The sequence below is a fragment of the Brassica napus genome, chromosome A5, assembly GCF_020379485.1.
Source record: "Brassica napus cultivar Da-Ae chromosome A5, Da-Ae, whole genome shotgun sequence".
NCBI classification, from domain to species: domain Eukaryota; kingdom Viridiplantae; phylum Streptophyta; class Magnoliopsida; order Brassicales; family Brassicaceae; genus Brassica; species Brassica napus.
The window spans coordinates 12,779,473-12,797,115 of record NC_063438.1 but is presented as its reverse complement, the minus strand read 5'-3'; the positions used below and the strand labels follow the sequence as shown (position 1 = coordinate 12,797,115).

Sequence of the window (17,643 nt, the reverse complement as noted above, 5' to 3'; positions counted from 1 at the left end):
ATAACACCAAAAGAACTCAAGATTGAGCTTGATTTAACACTCAAACAAAAATTGAAGGTTCGGACAAAAACATAACTAGAACAGAAACAAAACTGAAACAATAGAAAGGAAGTGAAGTATCATAAGTTAAAAACATAAGAAGAGCATTTTCTTCTACATATAAGCTTCTAGTAGTCGTTAAAGGTGGTCTTCTTACCTGCCAAAATAAACCATGAATTAGTGAGAAGCTAGTTACTTAACATCAAGATTCAAGAAAACAAGATCAAGTTACCTGAGAAACTAGGTTTGTTGAATCCACGGCCACCATCTCTTCCTCTGCCACCGCCCCTTCCACGACCACGGCCACCATCTCTTCCTCTGCCACCGCCCCTTCCACTACCAAAACGACCACCACCGCTCCTTCCGCCACCACCGAATCCACCACTACTCTTCTCCCTCGGTTGATCAACAACAATACTCCATCCTCCCATGTCACTACCATTAAGCTCAAACGCCTTGTCTGTGCCGTCTTTAAAATCAAGGTAAGCAATTCTGTAAAAAAAAAAAAACAGTCTGTTTCATTAGCATATGAGAGAACATATTCACAAACTGGTAATAAAGTTGGAGAGCAGTTAATCACAAACCCTTTGGAAGCTCCAGTTTCACGGTCACAGGGAACAGAAACCCTCGTGATCTCTCCACATGAAGCAAAGTGCGCACTCAATGCGCTCTTGATGTCTTCTTCAGGGAGAGAAGAGTCGAATCCCTTAACAAAAACCGATTGACCTCCACCACCACCGCTTCTGAAGTTACCACCGGCACTGCAAAAATTTGCCAAAGAGAATACTATAAACACAAGAACATAATACACAATCCAAGACATGAATAGAAAATATCAATATACCCGCTCTGTGGAGTGTATGCGGGTCTCTCTCCCCTCTCTTGAGCAACATCAAGACGAATATCACGACCAAGCATGGATGTGCCGTGAAGTTCCAGTGCCTAGGAAGGAACAAACGATTTAATAATCAGCAATCAACCTTTCAAATGACTAATTTTAAATCCTTCATCATAAAAGCCAAAACAAGCGCCTCACCTTCTGTGCTTGTTCAGCAGTAGCAAACTCAACATGGCCAAAACCTCTGAAACTGCCATCGTCTTTTGACATGGCAAATCTGACATCAACAACTTCGCCAACATCTTTGAAGAAATTCTCACTGTATGTGGAGGATGAAAATTAAGCAAGGTCATGAACAAATGAACAACTAGACAAGAGAAAGAGATATAGTTAAAACGATGCAACTTACACATCTGATCTTTCAACATTGAATGAGAGATTGGCCACAAAGAGTGTCTTTGATCCTCCTGTAGCAGGAGTCGATGGGGTCTTAGGCTGAAAGACAAAAAGCACATTCAATACACAGCAAAGACACTAAAGCAACTACAATGGGATTCTTACCTGTTTCTGCTCAGCATTCACCATTTCAACATCAGAGTTCTGTTTTTATAAAACAGAATGGAGTAACTTTAAATCAGCAAACAGTAATACAGCTTCTGTTCAAAATAATGGAAAGTAAACATTGCTCTCACCTTTTTCTTTGGGGTTTCTTTCTCATCCTCACTCTCTGATTCATCAGAATCAGAATCATCACTACTGCTATCCTTTTTAGCTGCAGGTTTTTCATCTTCACTTTCCTGCAAAATGTTAAACACATGGTCAATGAATCAAATATAATACATCAAAAGCTGCTTGATGATCTCGTTAAAGTACAGAAGCTAACCTCATCAGAATCTTCCTCGGATGAATCAGCCTTGGTAGTAGCAGGAGCTGCCTTCTTAGCAGCAGGTTTCTATATCAATACTTAAGTAATTAGTCACCATTTTGGAATATATATATATATGCAGAATAAACAAATAGAAAAATGAAGATATGAGAATAAACTTGTCACCTCAGGTTCATCATCTGATTCATCAGAAGAGTCCTCCTCCTCAGAGGAGCTCTCTGCCTTGGCTTTCACTGAGCCATTTTTAGCAACTGCAGCAACTTCTTCCTAAAAATAGATTGTGTATCAGCAAATATCCAAGAATAGCAGACTAAACTTGCATAGTTAATAGAAAGTTGACCTCGTCTGAAGATTCTTCTTCCTCGATATCAGAAGAGTCAGAGTTCTCAACTTTTTTAGGCACCTTCTTCTCAGCTTTCTCCTTCTGAACAGCAGCAATCACATCTTTCTTCTGCTTCTTTAGGTTCACTTTGGTGTCCAAATCATCCTCAGGATCTCTCTTACCTGAAGAATAGGAGCATACAAAGTTAAAACCAACCCTTCAACACAATAGGATATATATATATCGAGACTAAACAGTCAATGTACTTCAAATAGTCCAAAATAAGCAGGGGCATTGTTAAAAATTAAATACGAACTAAATCAGAAAAGCATACAAAGTTAAAACCCCTTCAACATAAAACGAACTGTATCAACAAAGGAGCTCAAATGTCAAGATTATAAAGTACATATAAGCAAGTATATTATATCCTATGACAGACACATTCCAAAACAAATGAACAAGGTATCTAATAAGGAGACGGGTAAACTAAATTAAAGAACTTTATCCATCAAAATGTACAAGTAGGAGCAATATATAAACGAAAAAGCTCAAGGTTCATACCTTTCTTCAAAGGCTTGGTGGCCTTAATGGCAGCAGGTGCTGCGTCAACCTGAACAAGCAATGTGTCATTACAATCTTAAGAGAGCTAATTAGAAAACCCAGAAGGAGAAGAAGCTGCTTACCTTGGTGGCGGATTTTTTACCCATGGCGAATTTGAGAAGAGAGACTGCTAGGTTTAAGAGTGAAGGCAGAGAGGCAAAAACCCTAGACAGCTGCTTGATGATATTTTTCAGTTTAGGGTTTTACGGTATGTATTTATAATCTTTTTGGTTTTGGTTTCGGGGTAAAGTTGTCTTTTCGAGTTTTCCATCTAACGGCTGTCTACTCGCGCGTGTTATTTGGTTTTCTCCGTCCACTTGAAGTGAAATCGCCTTTTTTTTTATGGAAATATATCAATTTTTAAATAGTGACAACGGTTGGAAAATAACTAGGTCAAAACGGAGTACCACATCCCTCTCTAAGATGGGCTGAGTTTTAGTGGGCTTCGGTAGGCTGGGCTTTAAGGGATTTTGGTCTTATTCTCCTCGGCCTTGTGACAATAAAAAGAAAAACTTATTTTTTTCATGTGTAATTTTTTTACATCCATCTTCACTAGATGATTCATGTAATATATATTAGAGAACACAATGAAAAATTTGTTTGAATAATAGAATAGTTTTTCGATGTAAAAAAAACATTTGTATTATTATGTATATCGTCTCTTATATTACCAACACATACATACTATTTGATTTTATGTGTTTTTATCCTTAACATTAGACCATCCACTATAAAGAACATACAAAAATTTTGTTTTTCAGTATCCTTCAGGGGCGGACCCCTATACAAATGGGGTGTGGCAAGTGCCACATACTAATAATATCAAATCCCTTCTGCAAATTCATAAACGTATATAAAAGTTTAGCTCTTTGGCTTAAAATGCTCAATTGTGCCACACCTAATTCAAGTTCGAGTGCTTGAACAAAAACTGTGACCCTTGCAGCGGCCTTGCTTGAACAAACAATATGCATTTGTTCATTCAACTATCTTTATTTACACATGACTGATCACCTTTCTTTTTTTTTAATAGTTTTAATCTATACTATTAAAAGGGAAGGAGTTTTAAAAATATACCTATGAAAAGTTGTTGGACCTTTTCATTAGACTTAACTATTTTTTGGGTCTCACTTTATATTTTTTTAACTATGCAATAGTCAATTACCTTATATTTCTCTAACTATACAATAATCATTTACCTTATATTTCTCTAATTTAGTTTAACAATATATTCTAAATATATATTCTAAATATATTGTTATGATGATTTTTGATAAGAATATATTATAGATGCGATTGAAAATTTATATTATTAAAAGAAAATATTTATAAAAGAATTTATAACATCTGTATAAAACTCTTTATTTTTTATCCTACCATTAACTACAATAACAATAAATAATTTAAATAAATCCTATTATTATTCCTCATTTTGTATGATACACTTCTCTAATTATTTTTCTTATTATCATCCAATGTTATTGTTGTTATTCAATAACGTTATATACATCATATATTACGCTCAAAGATGGATATATAATATTTAGATATCAATTATTAAAATGAAAGCATATATCATACAGCATATTATATCATGTCATCTAACATTATAAAATTCTAAATATTTACAAAATCAAATTTAATAAAAAAACACTTTAGCAAATCATTTGTTAAAACAAAATTATATATATTTATGTTAAATTGTTTTTTATTACACTAATATATTAGAAGTTTCATTCATCTCTTAAAATATTATTGAAGATTATTTTTTTCCTACCATGTAAACCAAATGCCGGGTCACACTTGATTGCATGTTTTTTTGAAGTTTGCATGCTTTACATTAACGAGTTTTCATTAAATCTAAACCAGCTTATGCACAAGTCATCGTGTTTACTGGTTCGATGACGGGTCCAAACTTGATATAAAAATATTGTTCTCATCTAACTGAACATAATTTATTTTAAAATAATAGACGCACTGAGTCTGATCAACCCATATAATTTTTTTTGGAAAAAGTAATCAAACGATTTAAAATATAATTACATAATAATAATTTTTTTTGACATAATAAAATTTTGTAACATAATAATGTATAACAAGACTAAAATACTAATTCATATCATATATTTTTATCAACTGAAAAATAACCCGCGCTTTTAAGCACGGGTCAAAATCTAGTTTGGTACTTAAAACTATTTTTATATAACTGCTTTCTTTTCATTTTTTTAATAGTAGTTTTTGACAAAATAAAATTATAGTTATTCATATTTTACTCTAAAAATTTGTTTTATTATATTTATTTTAAAATATGTCGATTAAAAATAAAAACTAAAATGAACAATTTTTTATAATGACATTCTCATGCGCAGTATGTAATTTTATAATATTACTTAAATTAATATTTAAAATTATAAAAAAAATATTTCTTTGGTTTGGCCTATTTTATAATAATATAAGATGTAAATTTTAATAACTACAAAATATATTCTAATTTATTTAATATATTAATATTTATATATTTAGTGCCCCATATTAAAAAAAATTCTGGGTCCGCCCCTGGTATCCTTAGTTGTATGTTAAACCATCCACTACAAAATTCTCCAGTATCCTTAACAACAGATATACAAATCTTTAGAAAATAGTCATTGTTTCAAGTTTTAGAAAATTCTTAGACGTGTGGTCATTGTTCTTCATATCTTAGTTGCATTTATATAAATCCTTAGAAATAGCCATTTTAAAAAATTTGCTCATGTCATATCTAATTCATTTTTGTTTTTATTGTTAGCTTGCACAAGTCATTACTGATGATCTCTCTTTGCAAATAATGGTTACAATATGAAGTGGGAGAAGATGAAGATGAGCTAGCCCATTATTAAAAGTTTTACAAGATGGATTTATTATGTTAGAGATATGAAATATATTCATTGTTTACCTTAAACAATATTTGTCTACTTTCAAAATTTTGAAGTACTTCCACAAATTTCGTGATGCCAACCATATTTGTTTGTTAGCATTGAGTTAGTGTCCATAAAATCTTGCCAATTAGTTAGCTATTTCGTGCATCATATATTGACAAGGCTATTAAATTATTATCAAACCGTAAAACTTATTGTGAAATCTGAAAAGTTAGTTAGGAAAAAAATTTAGTTGTTTTTACGCCAAAAAAACATAGAAGATGGGTTTATTTATTGCATATGTTTTAATTTGCTTTAGTTTTAAAACATGAGTGTACTCTCGAAAACACATGAACGCTCAGCACATCAGCAAGGTCCTCCCTTCTCATATGCTCAAGCGGATTGGTGGCATGGGTGGTGTGCAAAGTCTCATGAAACAGATGTGTTCGGCTAAGGACATGATGGAAATGTTTGGTGGCAAAGACAATAGTTTATTTCTTTCTTACACACCAGAAACTAACACCTTGCTCGTTTGTCTTTTTTATTTTTTATTCTCTTTCTTTTCTCTATTTGTAAAATATCTACTCTTGATGTCTCTATTTTACTCAAAAATGATCTTCTGTCTTTGATCAATTTATTGCATCTAGAACTAGAAGCATTGTTTATGGTTAAGCCCTATCCAAATGAAATATAAGTATCAAGCAAATCATTAAATCGGATAATGTACTATTAAAATAGAAGTCACAACTTCTTTTCATGTGTGATTTTTTTAAATGGACCTTTACTAGATGAATCATGTAATATATATTAGGAACACAATGAAACATTTGTATCTATCTATCTATATTAATAAAATTGAGCAGAAAGGCTCCTCTTGCGTCCACGTCAGCGTACCCTTCTTTTTTTCGTGACACGTGGCTAGCATTCCTCAAACTTCTTATTCTTACTCACGGTGGAAGCTATGGGCTTATGGTCTATTTGATCCCATCAAGGTATCACCCTTCTTCTCCTTCCTCCTTTGAGCCGCAATCTGAAGGTTTATGCAATCGAAAAGTAACATTCAGTTTTAATGCCTTTCGATCATCAAATCCCACTATCTCCTCTCACTGCAGCATTAAATCATCGTTCACCAGCTCTATGCAGTGTATATATACACCTCCAGTGTAGCCTCTCGAAATCCTCTACTTTCGGACGACAGATTTGCGCCGAAATTCTTAGATAACTCAGCTTCATCAAAGGTTCTTCAATTGACATGTCAAACACGGTTAAAATATATTTTTTAAACATAACATGTAAATATAGATGATCTTAAACAAATTTTTTCTATAATATAAATAGGAAAAATCCCACGAAAAACCTTCAAAGTGTCAAGTACTTCCACTTTAAACCTCCAAATACTATGTTTCCATAATAAACCATAAAATTGACAACATTCTTAACAAAAACTGTAAAAGTGGTTTACGTGTTTTGTCTTATATTAGAATGGACAAAATTATAAACTTGTTAACGTCGTAACTGACTCCGTCTCCTTTGATAAAACATGTGCCTTGTTTTAATTACTTATATTTTAATAGAACCATCGTATATGTATTGAAAATAATAAAATATTTTAAAGAGAAAACAATAGGACGACGACGACGAAGGAGATGGCTTCTCTGAAATCTCCATTTTATATGATCATCCTCTTCGCCTACGGTGTTGCAATTTCATCATCGTTCCTTGCCAGAGCACATGAACAGAAACGAAGAGACGAGAAGCGTTGCGTAGGTTCCTTCTAGGTTTCAAAGAAACTTCGAAGGGAAGCAACGTCACCTTCGAATGCTCTCCTTCAGGTCCTTGTATTTCTTGCAATTTCTCTGAAAGGAGAAAAGAGAAGTATCGTTGCAGTGAAACGGGTTATAGAATTCCTTTTAAATGCAGAGAGGTGAGAGGAGAAGAAGCTTCACACAAGAAAGATGCAAAAGAGACTCAACAAAGGGATCAATCTAATGTCAATGATGAGGGTGACGAAGATGTTGTTGATGCATTTGTGAAACAGAGGAATCTGCGTGATGACTCTTCACCGAAAGCCTAGAAGTCTCAGTCTTAAAAAACTTATAGAAGCTGTTTTCCTCCTGCGAATGAGGAGAGAGTATCAGTTCTTGGTTTTGAGGCGTTTATGCCAGGACTGTTACTTGTAAGCGGATCAGCTGTATACTACAGAAAGAAACAGACAGTACGGATGGCTGGAGTATCCACTGGAAGAACACAGAGCTTTTGAGAGCACTCCTTTTTTGATATGTAAAAGCTTTCAAGTGCTCACTAAGTAACAGATTCAACGTTTTTCATTGAAACAGAGATATTGCTCGAGTGTATAGAACAAGCTTTTAGGGGATTTCATATAATTGGAGACTACTTGTTTCGTATAAATGACAAATTGCTGAAAAATAGAAAACCATAAAGTAATAAAAATCTACCCAGAGACAAAATAGAGTAAGAATAGTTTAATATTTTGATCTTGTGATTCAAATTTACGAGGCCTTCGTATGTTAAAAAGAAAAGAAAAAATTAAATTCAACTACTCCATTGTATTTCTTACGATAGCAATCGAAATAAAATAAGAGTCACCAAAAAAGGAGAAACAACATCACAGCTATTCAAAGTTTTTTATTCTGGAGGTTGTGAATCAGTGATAGACCTAACAAAGTTTTCTTCTCAATTTGTAATCAGTTTTTTATTCAAAGCATCACATGTTTGGCTGGTTGGTTGGAGGGGACAGATTGCTGAGGAGCACTAGAAGCAGCAGGAAATGCATAACTTGATTGAGCTGTTTGTAACGGCTGAGAGCTTGATCCAACTGATGGACTGCTTTTATTTTTTCTTGGTTTTAGTTGACTTTTTGGGTGAATCTGAATCATGAAAATCAAGTCAAAAATCTGTTACACACCAACCAGTTGAGCTGCATATCGAAACAGAGGAATAAAATAGATATATGATTTGTTAAAAATATAAGTAATTACAATAACGCACATGTTTTATCAAAAAGAAACGGAGTTAGTTACGACGTTAACAGAGTTTATAATTCTGTCTATCCAAATATAAGACAAAACACGTAAGCCACTTTTACAGTTTTTGTTAAGAATGCTGTCAGTTTTAGGGTTTATTATGGAAACATAGTATTTGGAGGTTTAAAGTGGAAGTACTTGACACTTTGAAGGTTTTTTGTGGGATTTTCCCAATATAAATAAATAAATTTTAAAATATATTATAGCAAAATGTATAAGTTAAAGAACAAACATATTTTGAAAGAGATTATGTATTTGATTATTTCATATTGTTATTTATTGTACCTAAATTGAAAATATATTAGTAAGTAATAAAAACTAGGTGATAACCCGCGCCATGCGCAGAGTGAGTAGATTTAAGAGTTTAGTAATTTGAAGTAATCTATATTATAAAGGTACACTACAAAAAAATGGTAAATATTCAAAAATAAAATGTTAGTCAAAATTACGCGTTTCACTAACAAATTAATATTTTTTTTTAAACTTGTTTATATTTTAGATTATTTCTCCTATAAGTAATGGAAGAGAGTTAATAAGAGTGATAAGAGTAAACAAAAAACTAATATAAATAAATTATGAATTAAAGATAAAAAGCAACATAAGCAATAATAATAAAACCCTGCAGAATCAAAATATAATTTAAAAAAAAAATTGAGGAAACATGACTGTTGTGATTGTTTGAATGCAGTGTGGTAAAGTAGTATTGAGAAGGAGATAATTGTGAGGATGTAGCTATGAGGCCAAGTATATATATATGCAAGGTGCCTAGGTCTAGGATAAACTCGACGCAATTAATAGCCACATTAAAATTAAAATTATTATTATTCAAAATCGAGATCACAATATATTTGTTGCAAGGTTCCAAAAATTACACGATATGTATGTTGTATTTTAGGAAACAAACCTAGTACATGGATTCTAAATTAATATTTGAAAACAATCAGTGATTATGTCACATGTGTCTTTCAAAATTTGAGTCGCTTAGATTTTTAGTTTCCATTTTTTTTTGTATGATTCTACTACTATGGTTTCCTAATATCATAAAAGCATTTTATTTGATACAAATATAAACAAATTATAGTCATTTACGCATTTAGATTCCTAATGTGTGATAAATTGAAGAAATTGTCAATTAAAAACCACCAAGTAATCCGTGATTGACAGAGAATTTGATGTATTTTAAATAAATTTAGCGTATCAATAGAATAATTAAGGGAATCACACCCATATTGCAGGTTTCAACTATAACTACAATTATAAATTATAAATTATAAATGACATAATCAACGTATGAAGATCACGTAAATCATGTGGGTTGTGATGCAAGTAAATCGTGATTGAGAATTCATATTTGATGTTTTAGGAAAATACATCAAGCGAATCAATGTCCAAATTATTGTGTTTGATTTTTTTCATATATTTAATATATTTATACATGCGTAATACATAAATAGACATAGTCTATTATATGGTTTTTAATATTTCAATATGTTTATATATGCGTAATACACAAATCGACATAGTCTATTTTGTCTTAACCCAAAATTTTATATGGATTCTTATCAAATAAATTAACATCAAACTTGACTAACTTAAAACCAGTTCAAACGATCACTTCAATTTAGATTATAGTTTTCAATATTATATAAAGTAAAGTGATCGTTTGATGTTATCAAGCCAAATATATTTAATTGTATTTTTCTCTAAATATATAAAATACAATATGATTCGAAGTCTCAGATCTTTTTGATTTAATAAGATAGATGTCGAATGCTACATGATTAATATAAATAATAAATGTATATAGATTTTTAAACTTTCGATGAGTAAATCAAATGTTACATTTGCTATATTCCGTGTAATAAAACATGGAAAGTATTAATGCACAAACATAATCGTGCACATTTTATATTGTAATGACCAATGGCATATGTTGTAATAAGTCTAGTTAACCAAGAGTTTTTGAATATAGGTTGTGAGAGTGTTTGTGAAGCTGACACGTAGGAAATGACACTCTTGTAAATCACACATGAACTAAAAGTTATTTATTTTTAATGTTCCTCAAATAATATATAAGGGATTATTAACAAAGCAAAATGTATTAAACAAATCACTATATATTAATAATGTCGAATAAAAAATATAAACAATAATATTATAAAGTTACATAGTATATAACATTAAATTAAGATTATATATTTAAAACATGTGTATTAATATCATATATATTTGATTAAATGAAAAAAAATATCAGCACGGACTGCGTGTTAAAATCTAGTAGTATCTATTAAATTTATCGCAAATGCAATGTCTATGTTCACTTGACGGGGTAACTAAGTAGGGGTTATTGGTTGTTGTATTTCTATGGATTTGAAAATCCAAACTAAATCTAGTGTTATTGGTTCTGTGATTTTCAAATCTGTATTAAAATCATGTGTTATTGGTTTAATGATTCATAAATTCTATATCAAATCAAAGTGTTATTCAATCGCACGGATTTACTAATATATTTGATTTTATAATGGATTTGAATGGATTTGCTTGGATTTTTCTGTTAAAAATACAAAGACTCAAATCCGAGGGAAAACCTCCGGATTTGTATATTTTACTTGGATTTATAAATACTATATGGATTTCTAAATCAATCAAAATATATAAACAAATTATGATGGTGCTAAAAAACATAATTTGTAATTTTTATTGGCTGAGATTTTTGTTTATAGGTTGCAATTATCTCTAAAGTTGGAAAATAAACGAGAACCGAAGATAACCAAAACCTATCATGGTTTGATTCTGTTCGGTTTCAGAATTGATTCAGTTTTGAGATTTGAACAAAAAGAAAATATATTTTAATGGGTTTGGTAGTTTGGTTCATGTCGTCTGGGTTAGTGTTGGTAGGTGGAGGATTGGATTTGCAGAGGGAAGAAGACCACAAAAAAGGCCATTACAACAATACTTTCGACTAGGCATTAGCCACCAACCCACCCACCCCCTCACCAACTCCATTTCTCCTCCTTTTAACCTTTCTCTCTCTCTCATTCGTCTTTCTTCTGCCTCGATCTTCATCATGGCGTCTTCTCTCACCTCCAAATCCATTCTCGGATCCACCAAACCCGGTTCTTCTCCGGACCTCCGTCGTCTCTCCTCTCCCGCGGTTCAGATCTCAATCCGAACCCAACCCAAGAAGAACCTCCGTGAGTTTTCTCTATCTACCAACCTCCGTCGAGACTCGAGACTTGCCTGTATTGTTGAAGTTTGAACCTTTAGGGAAACCCACGTTGCTTTTAGTTTATTTTTTACTTTTTTTTTAAATTGATTCACATTCCATTAGAAGAACAAGGAGAGATGTAAAGTAATAAGCTTTATGAGTTTTGGCTTTGTCTAAATTGGCAGAGATACAAGCTACTGGAAGCTCATACGGGACTCACTTTCGAGTTTCCACCTTTGGAGAATCACATGGAGGAGGCGTTGGCTGTATAATCGACGGATGTCCTCCTCGGATTCCACTCTCTGAATCCGATTTGCAATTCGATCTTGATAGGAGGTAGGTTACTTTCTTTTTTTGTTCTTTCCCCATCTATGTTTCTGGAACTGATCCATTTGGTTTTGCTTTATCAGGAGACCCGGTCAGAGCCGGATCACGACTCCTAGAAAAGAGACTGATACTTGCCGGATATCTTCTGGAGTCTCCGAAGGTTTGCTTTTCACTGATTCACTTTGATTTTTGGTTTCTTCTTACTCCTGGCATCCGTAAAAATGCAGGGATGACGACAGGAACACCTATCCATGTCTTTGTGCCAAACACTGATCAGAGAGGACTTGTAAGCTTCTCACTTCTCTATGCATGCATATATATTGGCGTTAGGAAAGACAGTACACTGCTTGTTTGTACTTATGTTAGTGCCTAAAGCAGAATCAAATAGGAGTTTTTTCTTCTTCTGTAGATTATAAGACTCATTGAATTTTCAGGATTACAGTGAGATGTCAGTTGCCTATAGGCCATCTCATGCTGATGCTACTTATGACATGAAGTATGGTGTCAGATCTGTACAGGTACCTTTGATTTCAATTTTCTTGTGTTACCTTTTTGGTAAAGTTTTTAATGTAGTTTGAAGGCAGCACTCGGCTCAACTGACTTTTAACTGTCCTTTTTAAGGGTGGTGGGAGATCATCAGCGAGAGAAACCATAGGAAGAGTTGCTCCTGGAGCTTTAGCCAAGAAAATCTTGAAGCAATTTGCAGGAACTGAGGTGTGTTTACTTTCTGAAGCATTTCCTTCGAACAATCATTTCCTATCAAACTCTTTAAACCCTAGGGACATTTGGTTTCTCCTTGCATCTTAGCATATCTTTCTTTTGCTTTTCCAGATTCTTGCCTATGTCTCGCAAGTCCACCAAGTTGTACTTCCAGAGGATTTGGTAGACCATGAGAATCTGACACTCGAACAGGTGCGACTTTCATACACTTAACACCATCATTTTCCTAAGGTTCTTCTAGTAACTTTATTACCTCATTTTGTTTGTCTTGCAGATAGAAAATAACATTGTCAGGTGCCCCAATCCAGAGTATGCAGAAAAGATGATAGCTGCGATTGATGCTGTCAGGACTAAAGGGAACTCTGTTGGTGGTGTTGTGACCTGCATCGTCCGGAATGCTCCACGTGTAGGAACTCGCTGTTCCGTTTTTAATCTATGCGTTTGATGTCATGAACGCAAGCGAATGATTACTAAAACTATTATGTGCAGGGGCTTGGTACGCCGGTGTTCGATAAACTTGAAGCAGAACTGGCAAAAGCTTGTATGTCCTTACCTGCAACAAAGGGCTTTGAGTTTGGTAGTGGCTTCTCAGGTATATATATATAAAGTTAAACTTTGCTCTTATTCAGTTAGTGAAAAAACCCTTGTCGAGCAGTAATGAATCATACGCAATGAACCCGTAGGTACCTTTCTGACTGGCCTTGAACACAATGATGAGTTCTATACCGATGAAAACGGAAGAATAAGAACAAAAACAAACCGATCCGGTGGAATTCAGGTTCGTTGTTGCGTCTTGTGTGTTTTATATGTCAGTGAACTACTTGTCTCTTGAGAGATTTTGCTGGTATGATTTGCGTAGGGAGGGATATCAAACGGTGAGATAATAAACATGAGAGTAGCCTTCAAACCAACATCTACAATTGGAGTAAGTTTGTGATGAAAACCGTTATGAACATAATAACATGTTTGTTTGTTTGATGATCATTAATTATTTAACACACTGGCCTTCTCCTTCCATTGTGCAGAGAAAGCAGAACACTGTGACCAGAGATAAGCAAGAAACAGAGATGATTGCGCGTGGACGTCACGATCCCTGCGTTGTTCCACGAGGTTACTATATAAACCTGAAACCATTGAATGGATTTTACGTTGATCACTCAGTATTATTGATTTTGGTTTTATTCTTGCAGCTGTACCGATGGTGGAAGCGATGGTGGCTTTAGTTCTTGTGGATCAATTGATGGCGCAATACGCACAGTGCCATTTGTTTCCAATAAATCCAGAGCTGCAGGAACCTCTTCGGACAGCTTCTCCTGTTGAGCTTGAGCAGCCGCAAAATGCTGCTGCTTTGTAAGCATAACTCGAGAAGATTTAGAGTGATGAGACAGACAAAGAGACGCTTCACTTTTGTTGTGTGATTATTACTACGAATAAAATGGTTAATTTTGCAAGATGATTTTACCACTGTTTAGTACTTTCTCTATAATATTTACATCACACTATTAAACGAAACACTTTTCTACACAGTTGATTCGTCTACTTGGTTTTCTTGTTATCATCTTTGTTCTGTTGTTCGAGAATCACAGGAGCGGCAGGAATGCTGAACCACCACTCTCTAAGCCGCCGCATCAGTCTCTCTGTGCTTTCTCTCCGCGGAGGTGAATATCTTGTGAACAGCTCAAGAAACACCACCATGATTAAGCTGTTCCAAGACAACAGTACCATCATAGTCGTAGCGACCACTATAGCAACCGCAAACTTCTCACTTGCCTGGGGGAAAAGAGAGAGTAGTAAAGCTCGGAGCTTGAGGAGAACAATGTTTGCATCCTGGACTAACTGTTCTAGCTGGGAAATAGCGTTTTGAACTGCTAAAAGCTGTTCCATGGTGTTCATAGGAGGAGGCGCCATAACTTTCAGCTCGATCATTACTTTCTCTCTTTTGCTGAAACATCTTGTGAGAAGTATGAAACCCGCTATGAAGAGAGACGCAAACGCAAAAGCATAGCCAACCCATCCCCTAAACAATACTACATTTCAGAGACTTGTAACTAGACTAACAAAAAAAAACCAGAATTAAAAGTATGTTACCTATATATTATGAACGTTGAGAAGAGACAGAAGACAAAAGACTTCAATGGATCGTCCCAATACGCTAACGACAAAAGCCAGTTCCCCATTTCCATTACTGGAAGTAGCAACTCCTGCCAGAAAAAAAAAACACAGTCTCAAGAGTCTGTTGAGGATATGCAAAATGTTAGAATCTCTTTGTTTTATACCTTCATCACAGCTAAATTGGTGTCGATTCCATCAACTTTAACTCCATTAACCGTCTCTTGCGCTAAAACTACTTTCTCATAGTTCTTTCTTGATTGCTTAACTGCTTTCTCCAATGGATTCACATCTCCAACCACAACTTCGCCTACCACAAGACTACTACTCCTTGGGCTTGTTCCAAACATTAAACCCAATTGCGAAACCATATCCGAGGCCGAGATAGAGTACAGTGTCCCTGTTAAAAAAAACAAGAATTATCAACATACAATTCTCTGTAAGATTACAGTTTGCATAAGATGTAATTAACGTTACCTTCTTTGGCCTTGTTTGTCCGGTCAAGCACTCTGGAGCTCGACATCTCTGCAAGCGTCTGAAGAATATGATCTCCACCAGGAAGCTGATCACAGAGATTGAAGGGGAGCAGGTTCTCGTAACGCACTGGGGTTGTTAAACCGAGTTCTTGAATGGCTTGCACGCGCAAAATGCCAAGCACTGCTTTAGAGATGGCTTCATCTTTTGCCACACCGGTGACGATCTTGAACTTGTTCATGTACCGGTGAACATACAACACCTCTCTGATTATGGCGAGCCAGTAATCTCTTCGTGTGTGGCCCTTGAGCTCCGGGAACTCCATCACTACTGGTTCTGGTCTATAAAAACAAGAGCCATCGAAAGCATGTAACTGAGTCAGTCAACTAAGAAACTGATACACAACAGAGCCTTCTTTGTGATGAGTCATTCCTTACAGGGAAATAGATTTGTAAGAGACTGCCTTGTCGAAAAGCCGAGTCCCCCAAGGACCGGTTAATTCGGGTTTAATAACTTGTTTCAGATCTTCAGATAAGCTATAACTCTTTGGTGCGTCGAAAGAGACAACTTTTATAGCCTCAAAATAGAGAGCATGGTCAGTCAGAATCAAGCGACCTGCATTTAACAGTACCCAAGTTCAATACTCGTTAAGGTAAGCTGCACACATTGACGCATACCTGGCCATGTAGACATTCCAATATGTTCAAGAACTGGCTGTGTAGTAACTGTCCCATCGATCTCAAGAATCTTTTCTCCTTTTGATCGAACATAAGAAAGAAGAGATGACTCGGACTGGCTCTTCATCTTCTTTATTGCTCTACACATTGCTCCCGGATTTGAAAAAACTAACTTTTTTTCCCATGATAAATGTTGCCTAAAGATGGAAGCTTTCATTTACCTTTCAAGTCCGTACAAGTACTTGTCATAAACAGAGAAATGAAGCCGAAGACCATTTGATGAAGAAGCCAGCACCCCAAACAAGTTTTCGCATATGATGACATCAGCTATTACCGGAACAGCTGGAGCAATCCGGGAAAAGGCTTCTAATCCGACGGTTGGATCCCCATCAACCTGCTTCCATGACGATCATCAGATCAGGTCTTGTCTAAACCAGATCGCAAAAAGGAAGAGATCAAAAGTGGCTTACACTGAGTAATGACTGGCTAGCAGCGGAAGGGACCTCCCAAGCAACCATCATGTCGAAAGTTAAACGCCGAAACGTCTTATCACTTAGATGACCTGTCACTCCCACAGAGAGAGCAAGTGCCCTGAAACAGCAGTACTCTAGAAAGTTCCGCGGAAACATTGAAGGCTGCTTCACAGATCCAGACGCCTCTTCTTTGAAACTATCTTGCAACTCGTTTACAGAGACGCCAAGTATTCTGCAACAAACACACAAATGTCTCCTCCCATCACTATACAGAAACCAAACCAAAAGGTTCTTTTCTAACATTAACAACAAAACCAAAAATGATCTTACTTTGAACACCTGCGGATAACCACGTTTGCTACTGGAGAAAGCTCAGGTATCCAGTTCGATCCAGCGGAAGGAGAATTCTCAATCTCCTCGATTTCATCATCCAGAGAAGTTTGCTTCCCAAGCAACCATTTGAGCGAAGTATCTTTAACCAGACCTTCTAGGACATCCCGTGGTGTTTTGCTCGACATACTTAATCACAAGATTTCCTCACCCAGTTTTGTCTAAACACCTACAAACAATTACGCAAATGTTATTTCTGATCCTTCTTTCATCAACATCAACGCTTTACTTGGAACTTGAACACAGAATCTTAGTGAAGTGAAACCGAGAAGAAGAAGGTGTTTTCTCAACGAACCCACCTAGAAATGAGCTAACTTCAAGCTTCAGATCGTTCTTCTAGAATCTATAATCGTTTCGTTTCTATAATTATTATTCAGACTTTAGGGTTTTTGAGCTCTTTTTTTTCTTTCTGGATATTCTGCCTTGATTTGGGGTTTATCAGACAAAAGAAGAGGAGAAAGTGGGACGGTAAGAATCTCTCCCAATCGGTTCTTGTCTCTTCTGTTCGAGGAAATGATAAGAAGATACGTCGACCACTACCACGTCAGCATTACGTGGTCTCATTGTTATAAAGCCACGTTTGTTACATTTGTACGGCTCTGATTAGATCAAACGACCTTCACCAGCCAACAATCCTATGCGTTC

General features: G+C 35.1%; 3 protein-coding genes and 1 pseudogene across 3 annotated transcripts; 2 read left to right on the top strand and 2 right to left on the bottom strand.

Moving 5' to 3' along the window:
* Position 1: 1 nt before the first annotated feature.
* Positions 2–2,892, bottom strand: LOC111202893 (nucleolin 1). The gene is made up of 13 exons (XM_048780366.1): positions 2,769–2,892; positions 2,647–2,695; positions 2,104–2,267; positions 1,929–2,030; positions 1,761–1,829; positions 1,570–1,674; positions 1,439–1,477; positions 1,287–1,372; positions 1,076–1,196; positions 884–981; positions 624–800; positions 272–531; positions 2–196 (listed from the first exon to the last, which is right to left on the bottom strand). The coding sequence occupies exons 1-13, from the start codon at positions 2,790–2,792 to the stop codon at positions 168–170; spliced, it is 1,323 nt and encodes a 440-aa protein (XP_048636323.1). The 5' UTR covers positions 2,793–2,892; the 3' UTR covers positions 2–167.
* A 4,330-nt stretch (positions 2,893–7,222) lies between these two features.
* LOC111215892 lies at positions 7,223–8,036 on the top strand (annotated as a pseudogene).
* Positions 8,037–11,484: 3,448 nt separating this feature from the next.
* Positions 11,485–14,401, top strand: LOC111215631 (chorismate synthase, chloroplastic-like). The gene is made up of 13 exons (XM_022719457.2): positions 11,485–11,814; positions 12,014–12,164; positions 12,239–12,315; positions 12,383–12,441; positions 12,590–12,673; positions 12,777–12,869; positions 12,987–13,067; positions 13,150–13,281; positions 13,365–13,467; positions 13,559–13,653; positions 13,735–13,800; positions 13,901–13,985; positions 14,066–14,401. The coding sequence occupies exons 1-13, from the start codon at positions 11,688–11,690 to the stop codon at positions 14,227–14,229; spliced, it is 1,317 nt and encodes a 438-aa protein (XP_022575178.1). The 5' UTR covers positions 11,485–11,687; the 3' UTR covers positions 14,230–14,401.
* LOC111198502 lies at positions 14,269–17,497 on the bottom strand. The gene is made up of 10 exons (XM_048780365.1): positions 17,298–17,497; positions 16,939–17,167; positions 16,606–16,840; positions 16,357–16,529; positions 16,136–16,275; positions 15,896–16,073; positions 15,462–15,799; positions 15,152–15,384; positions 14,964–15,076; positions 14,269–14,892 (listed from the first exon to the last, which is right to left on the bottom strand). The coding sequence occupies exons 2-10, from the start codon at positions 17,124–17,126 to the stop codon at positions 14,412–14,414; spliced, it is 2,079 nt and encodes a 692-aa protein (XP_048636322.1). The 5' UTR covers positions 17,127–17,167; positions 17,298–17,497; the 3' UTR covers positions 14,269–14,411.
* Positions 17,498–17,643: the final 146 nt, after the last annotated feature.

Bases quoted from the DNA above. Each gene is read 5' to 3' on its own strand.
- LOC111215631 (XM_022719457.2), top strand. From the start codon at position 11,688: ATGGCGTCTTCTCTCACCTCCAAATCCATTCTCGGATCCACCAAACCC. The intron at 11,815-12,013 runs GTGAGTTTTCTC...CTAAATTGGCAG, and splicing joins CCAACCCAAGAAGAACCTCC to AGATACAAGCTACTGGAAGC. The intron at 12,674-12,776 runs GTACCTTTGATT...GTCCTTTTTAAG, and splicing joins ATGGTGTCAGATCTGTACAG to GGTGGTGGGAGATCATCAGC.
- LOC111198502 (XM_048780365.1), bottom strand. From the start codon at position 17,126: ATGTCGAGCAAAACACCACGGGATGTCCTAGAAGGTCTGGTTAAAGAT. The intron at 16,841-16,938 runs GTAAGATCATTT...TGTTTGTTGCAG, and splicing joins GTTATCCGCAGGTGTTCAAA to AATACTTGGCGTCTCTGTAA. The intron at 14,893-14,963 runs GTAACATACTTT...AGTATTGTTTAG, and splicing joins TCAACGTTCATAATATATAG to GGGATGGGTTGGCTATGCTT.
- LOC111202893 (XM_048780366.1), bottom strand. From the start codon at position 2,792: ATGGGTAAAAAATCCGCCACCAAG. The intron at 1,373-1,438 runs GTAAGAATCCCA...TTTGTCTTTCAG, and splicing joins TGAATGCTGAGCAGAAACAG to CCTAAGACCCCATCGACTCC. The intron at 532-623 runs GTTTGTGATTAA...TTTTTTTTACAG, and splicing joins GAAACTGGAGCTTCCAAAGG to AATTGCTTACCTTGATTTTA.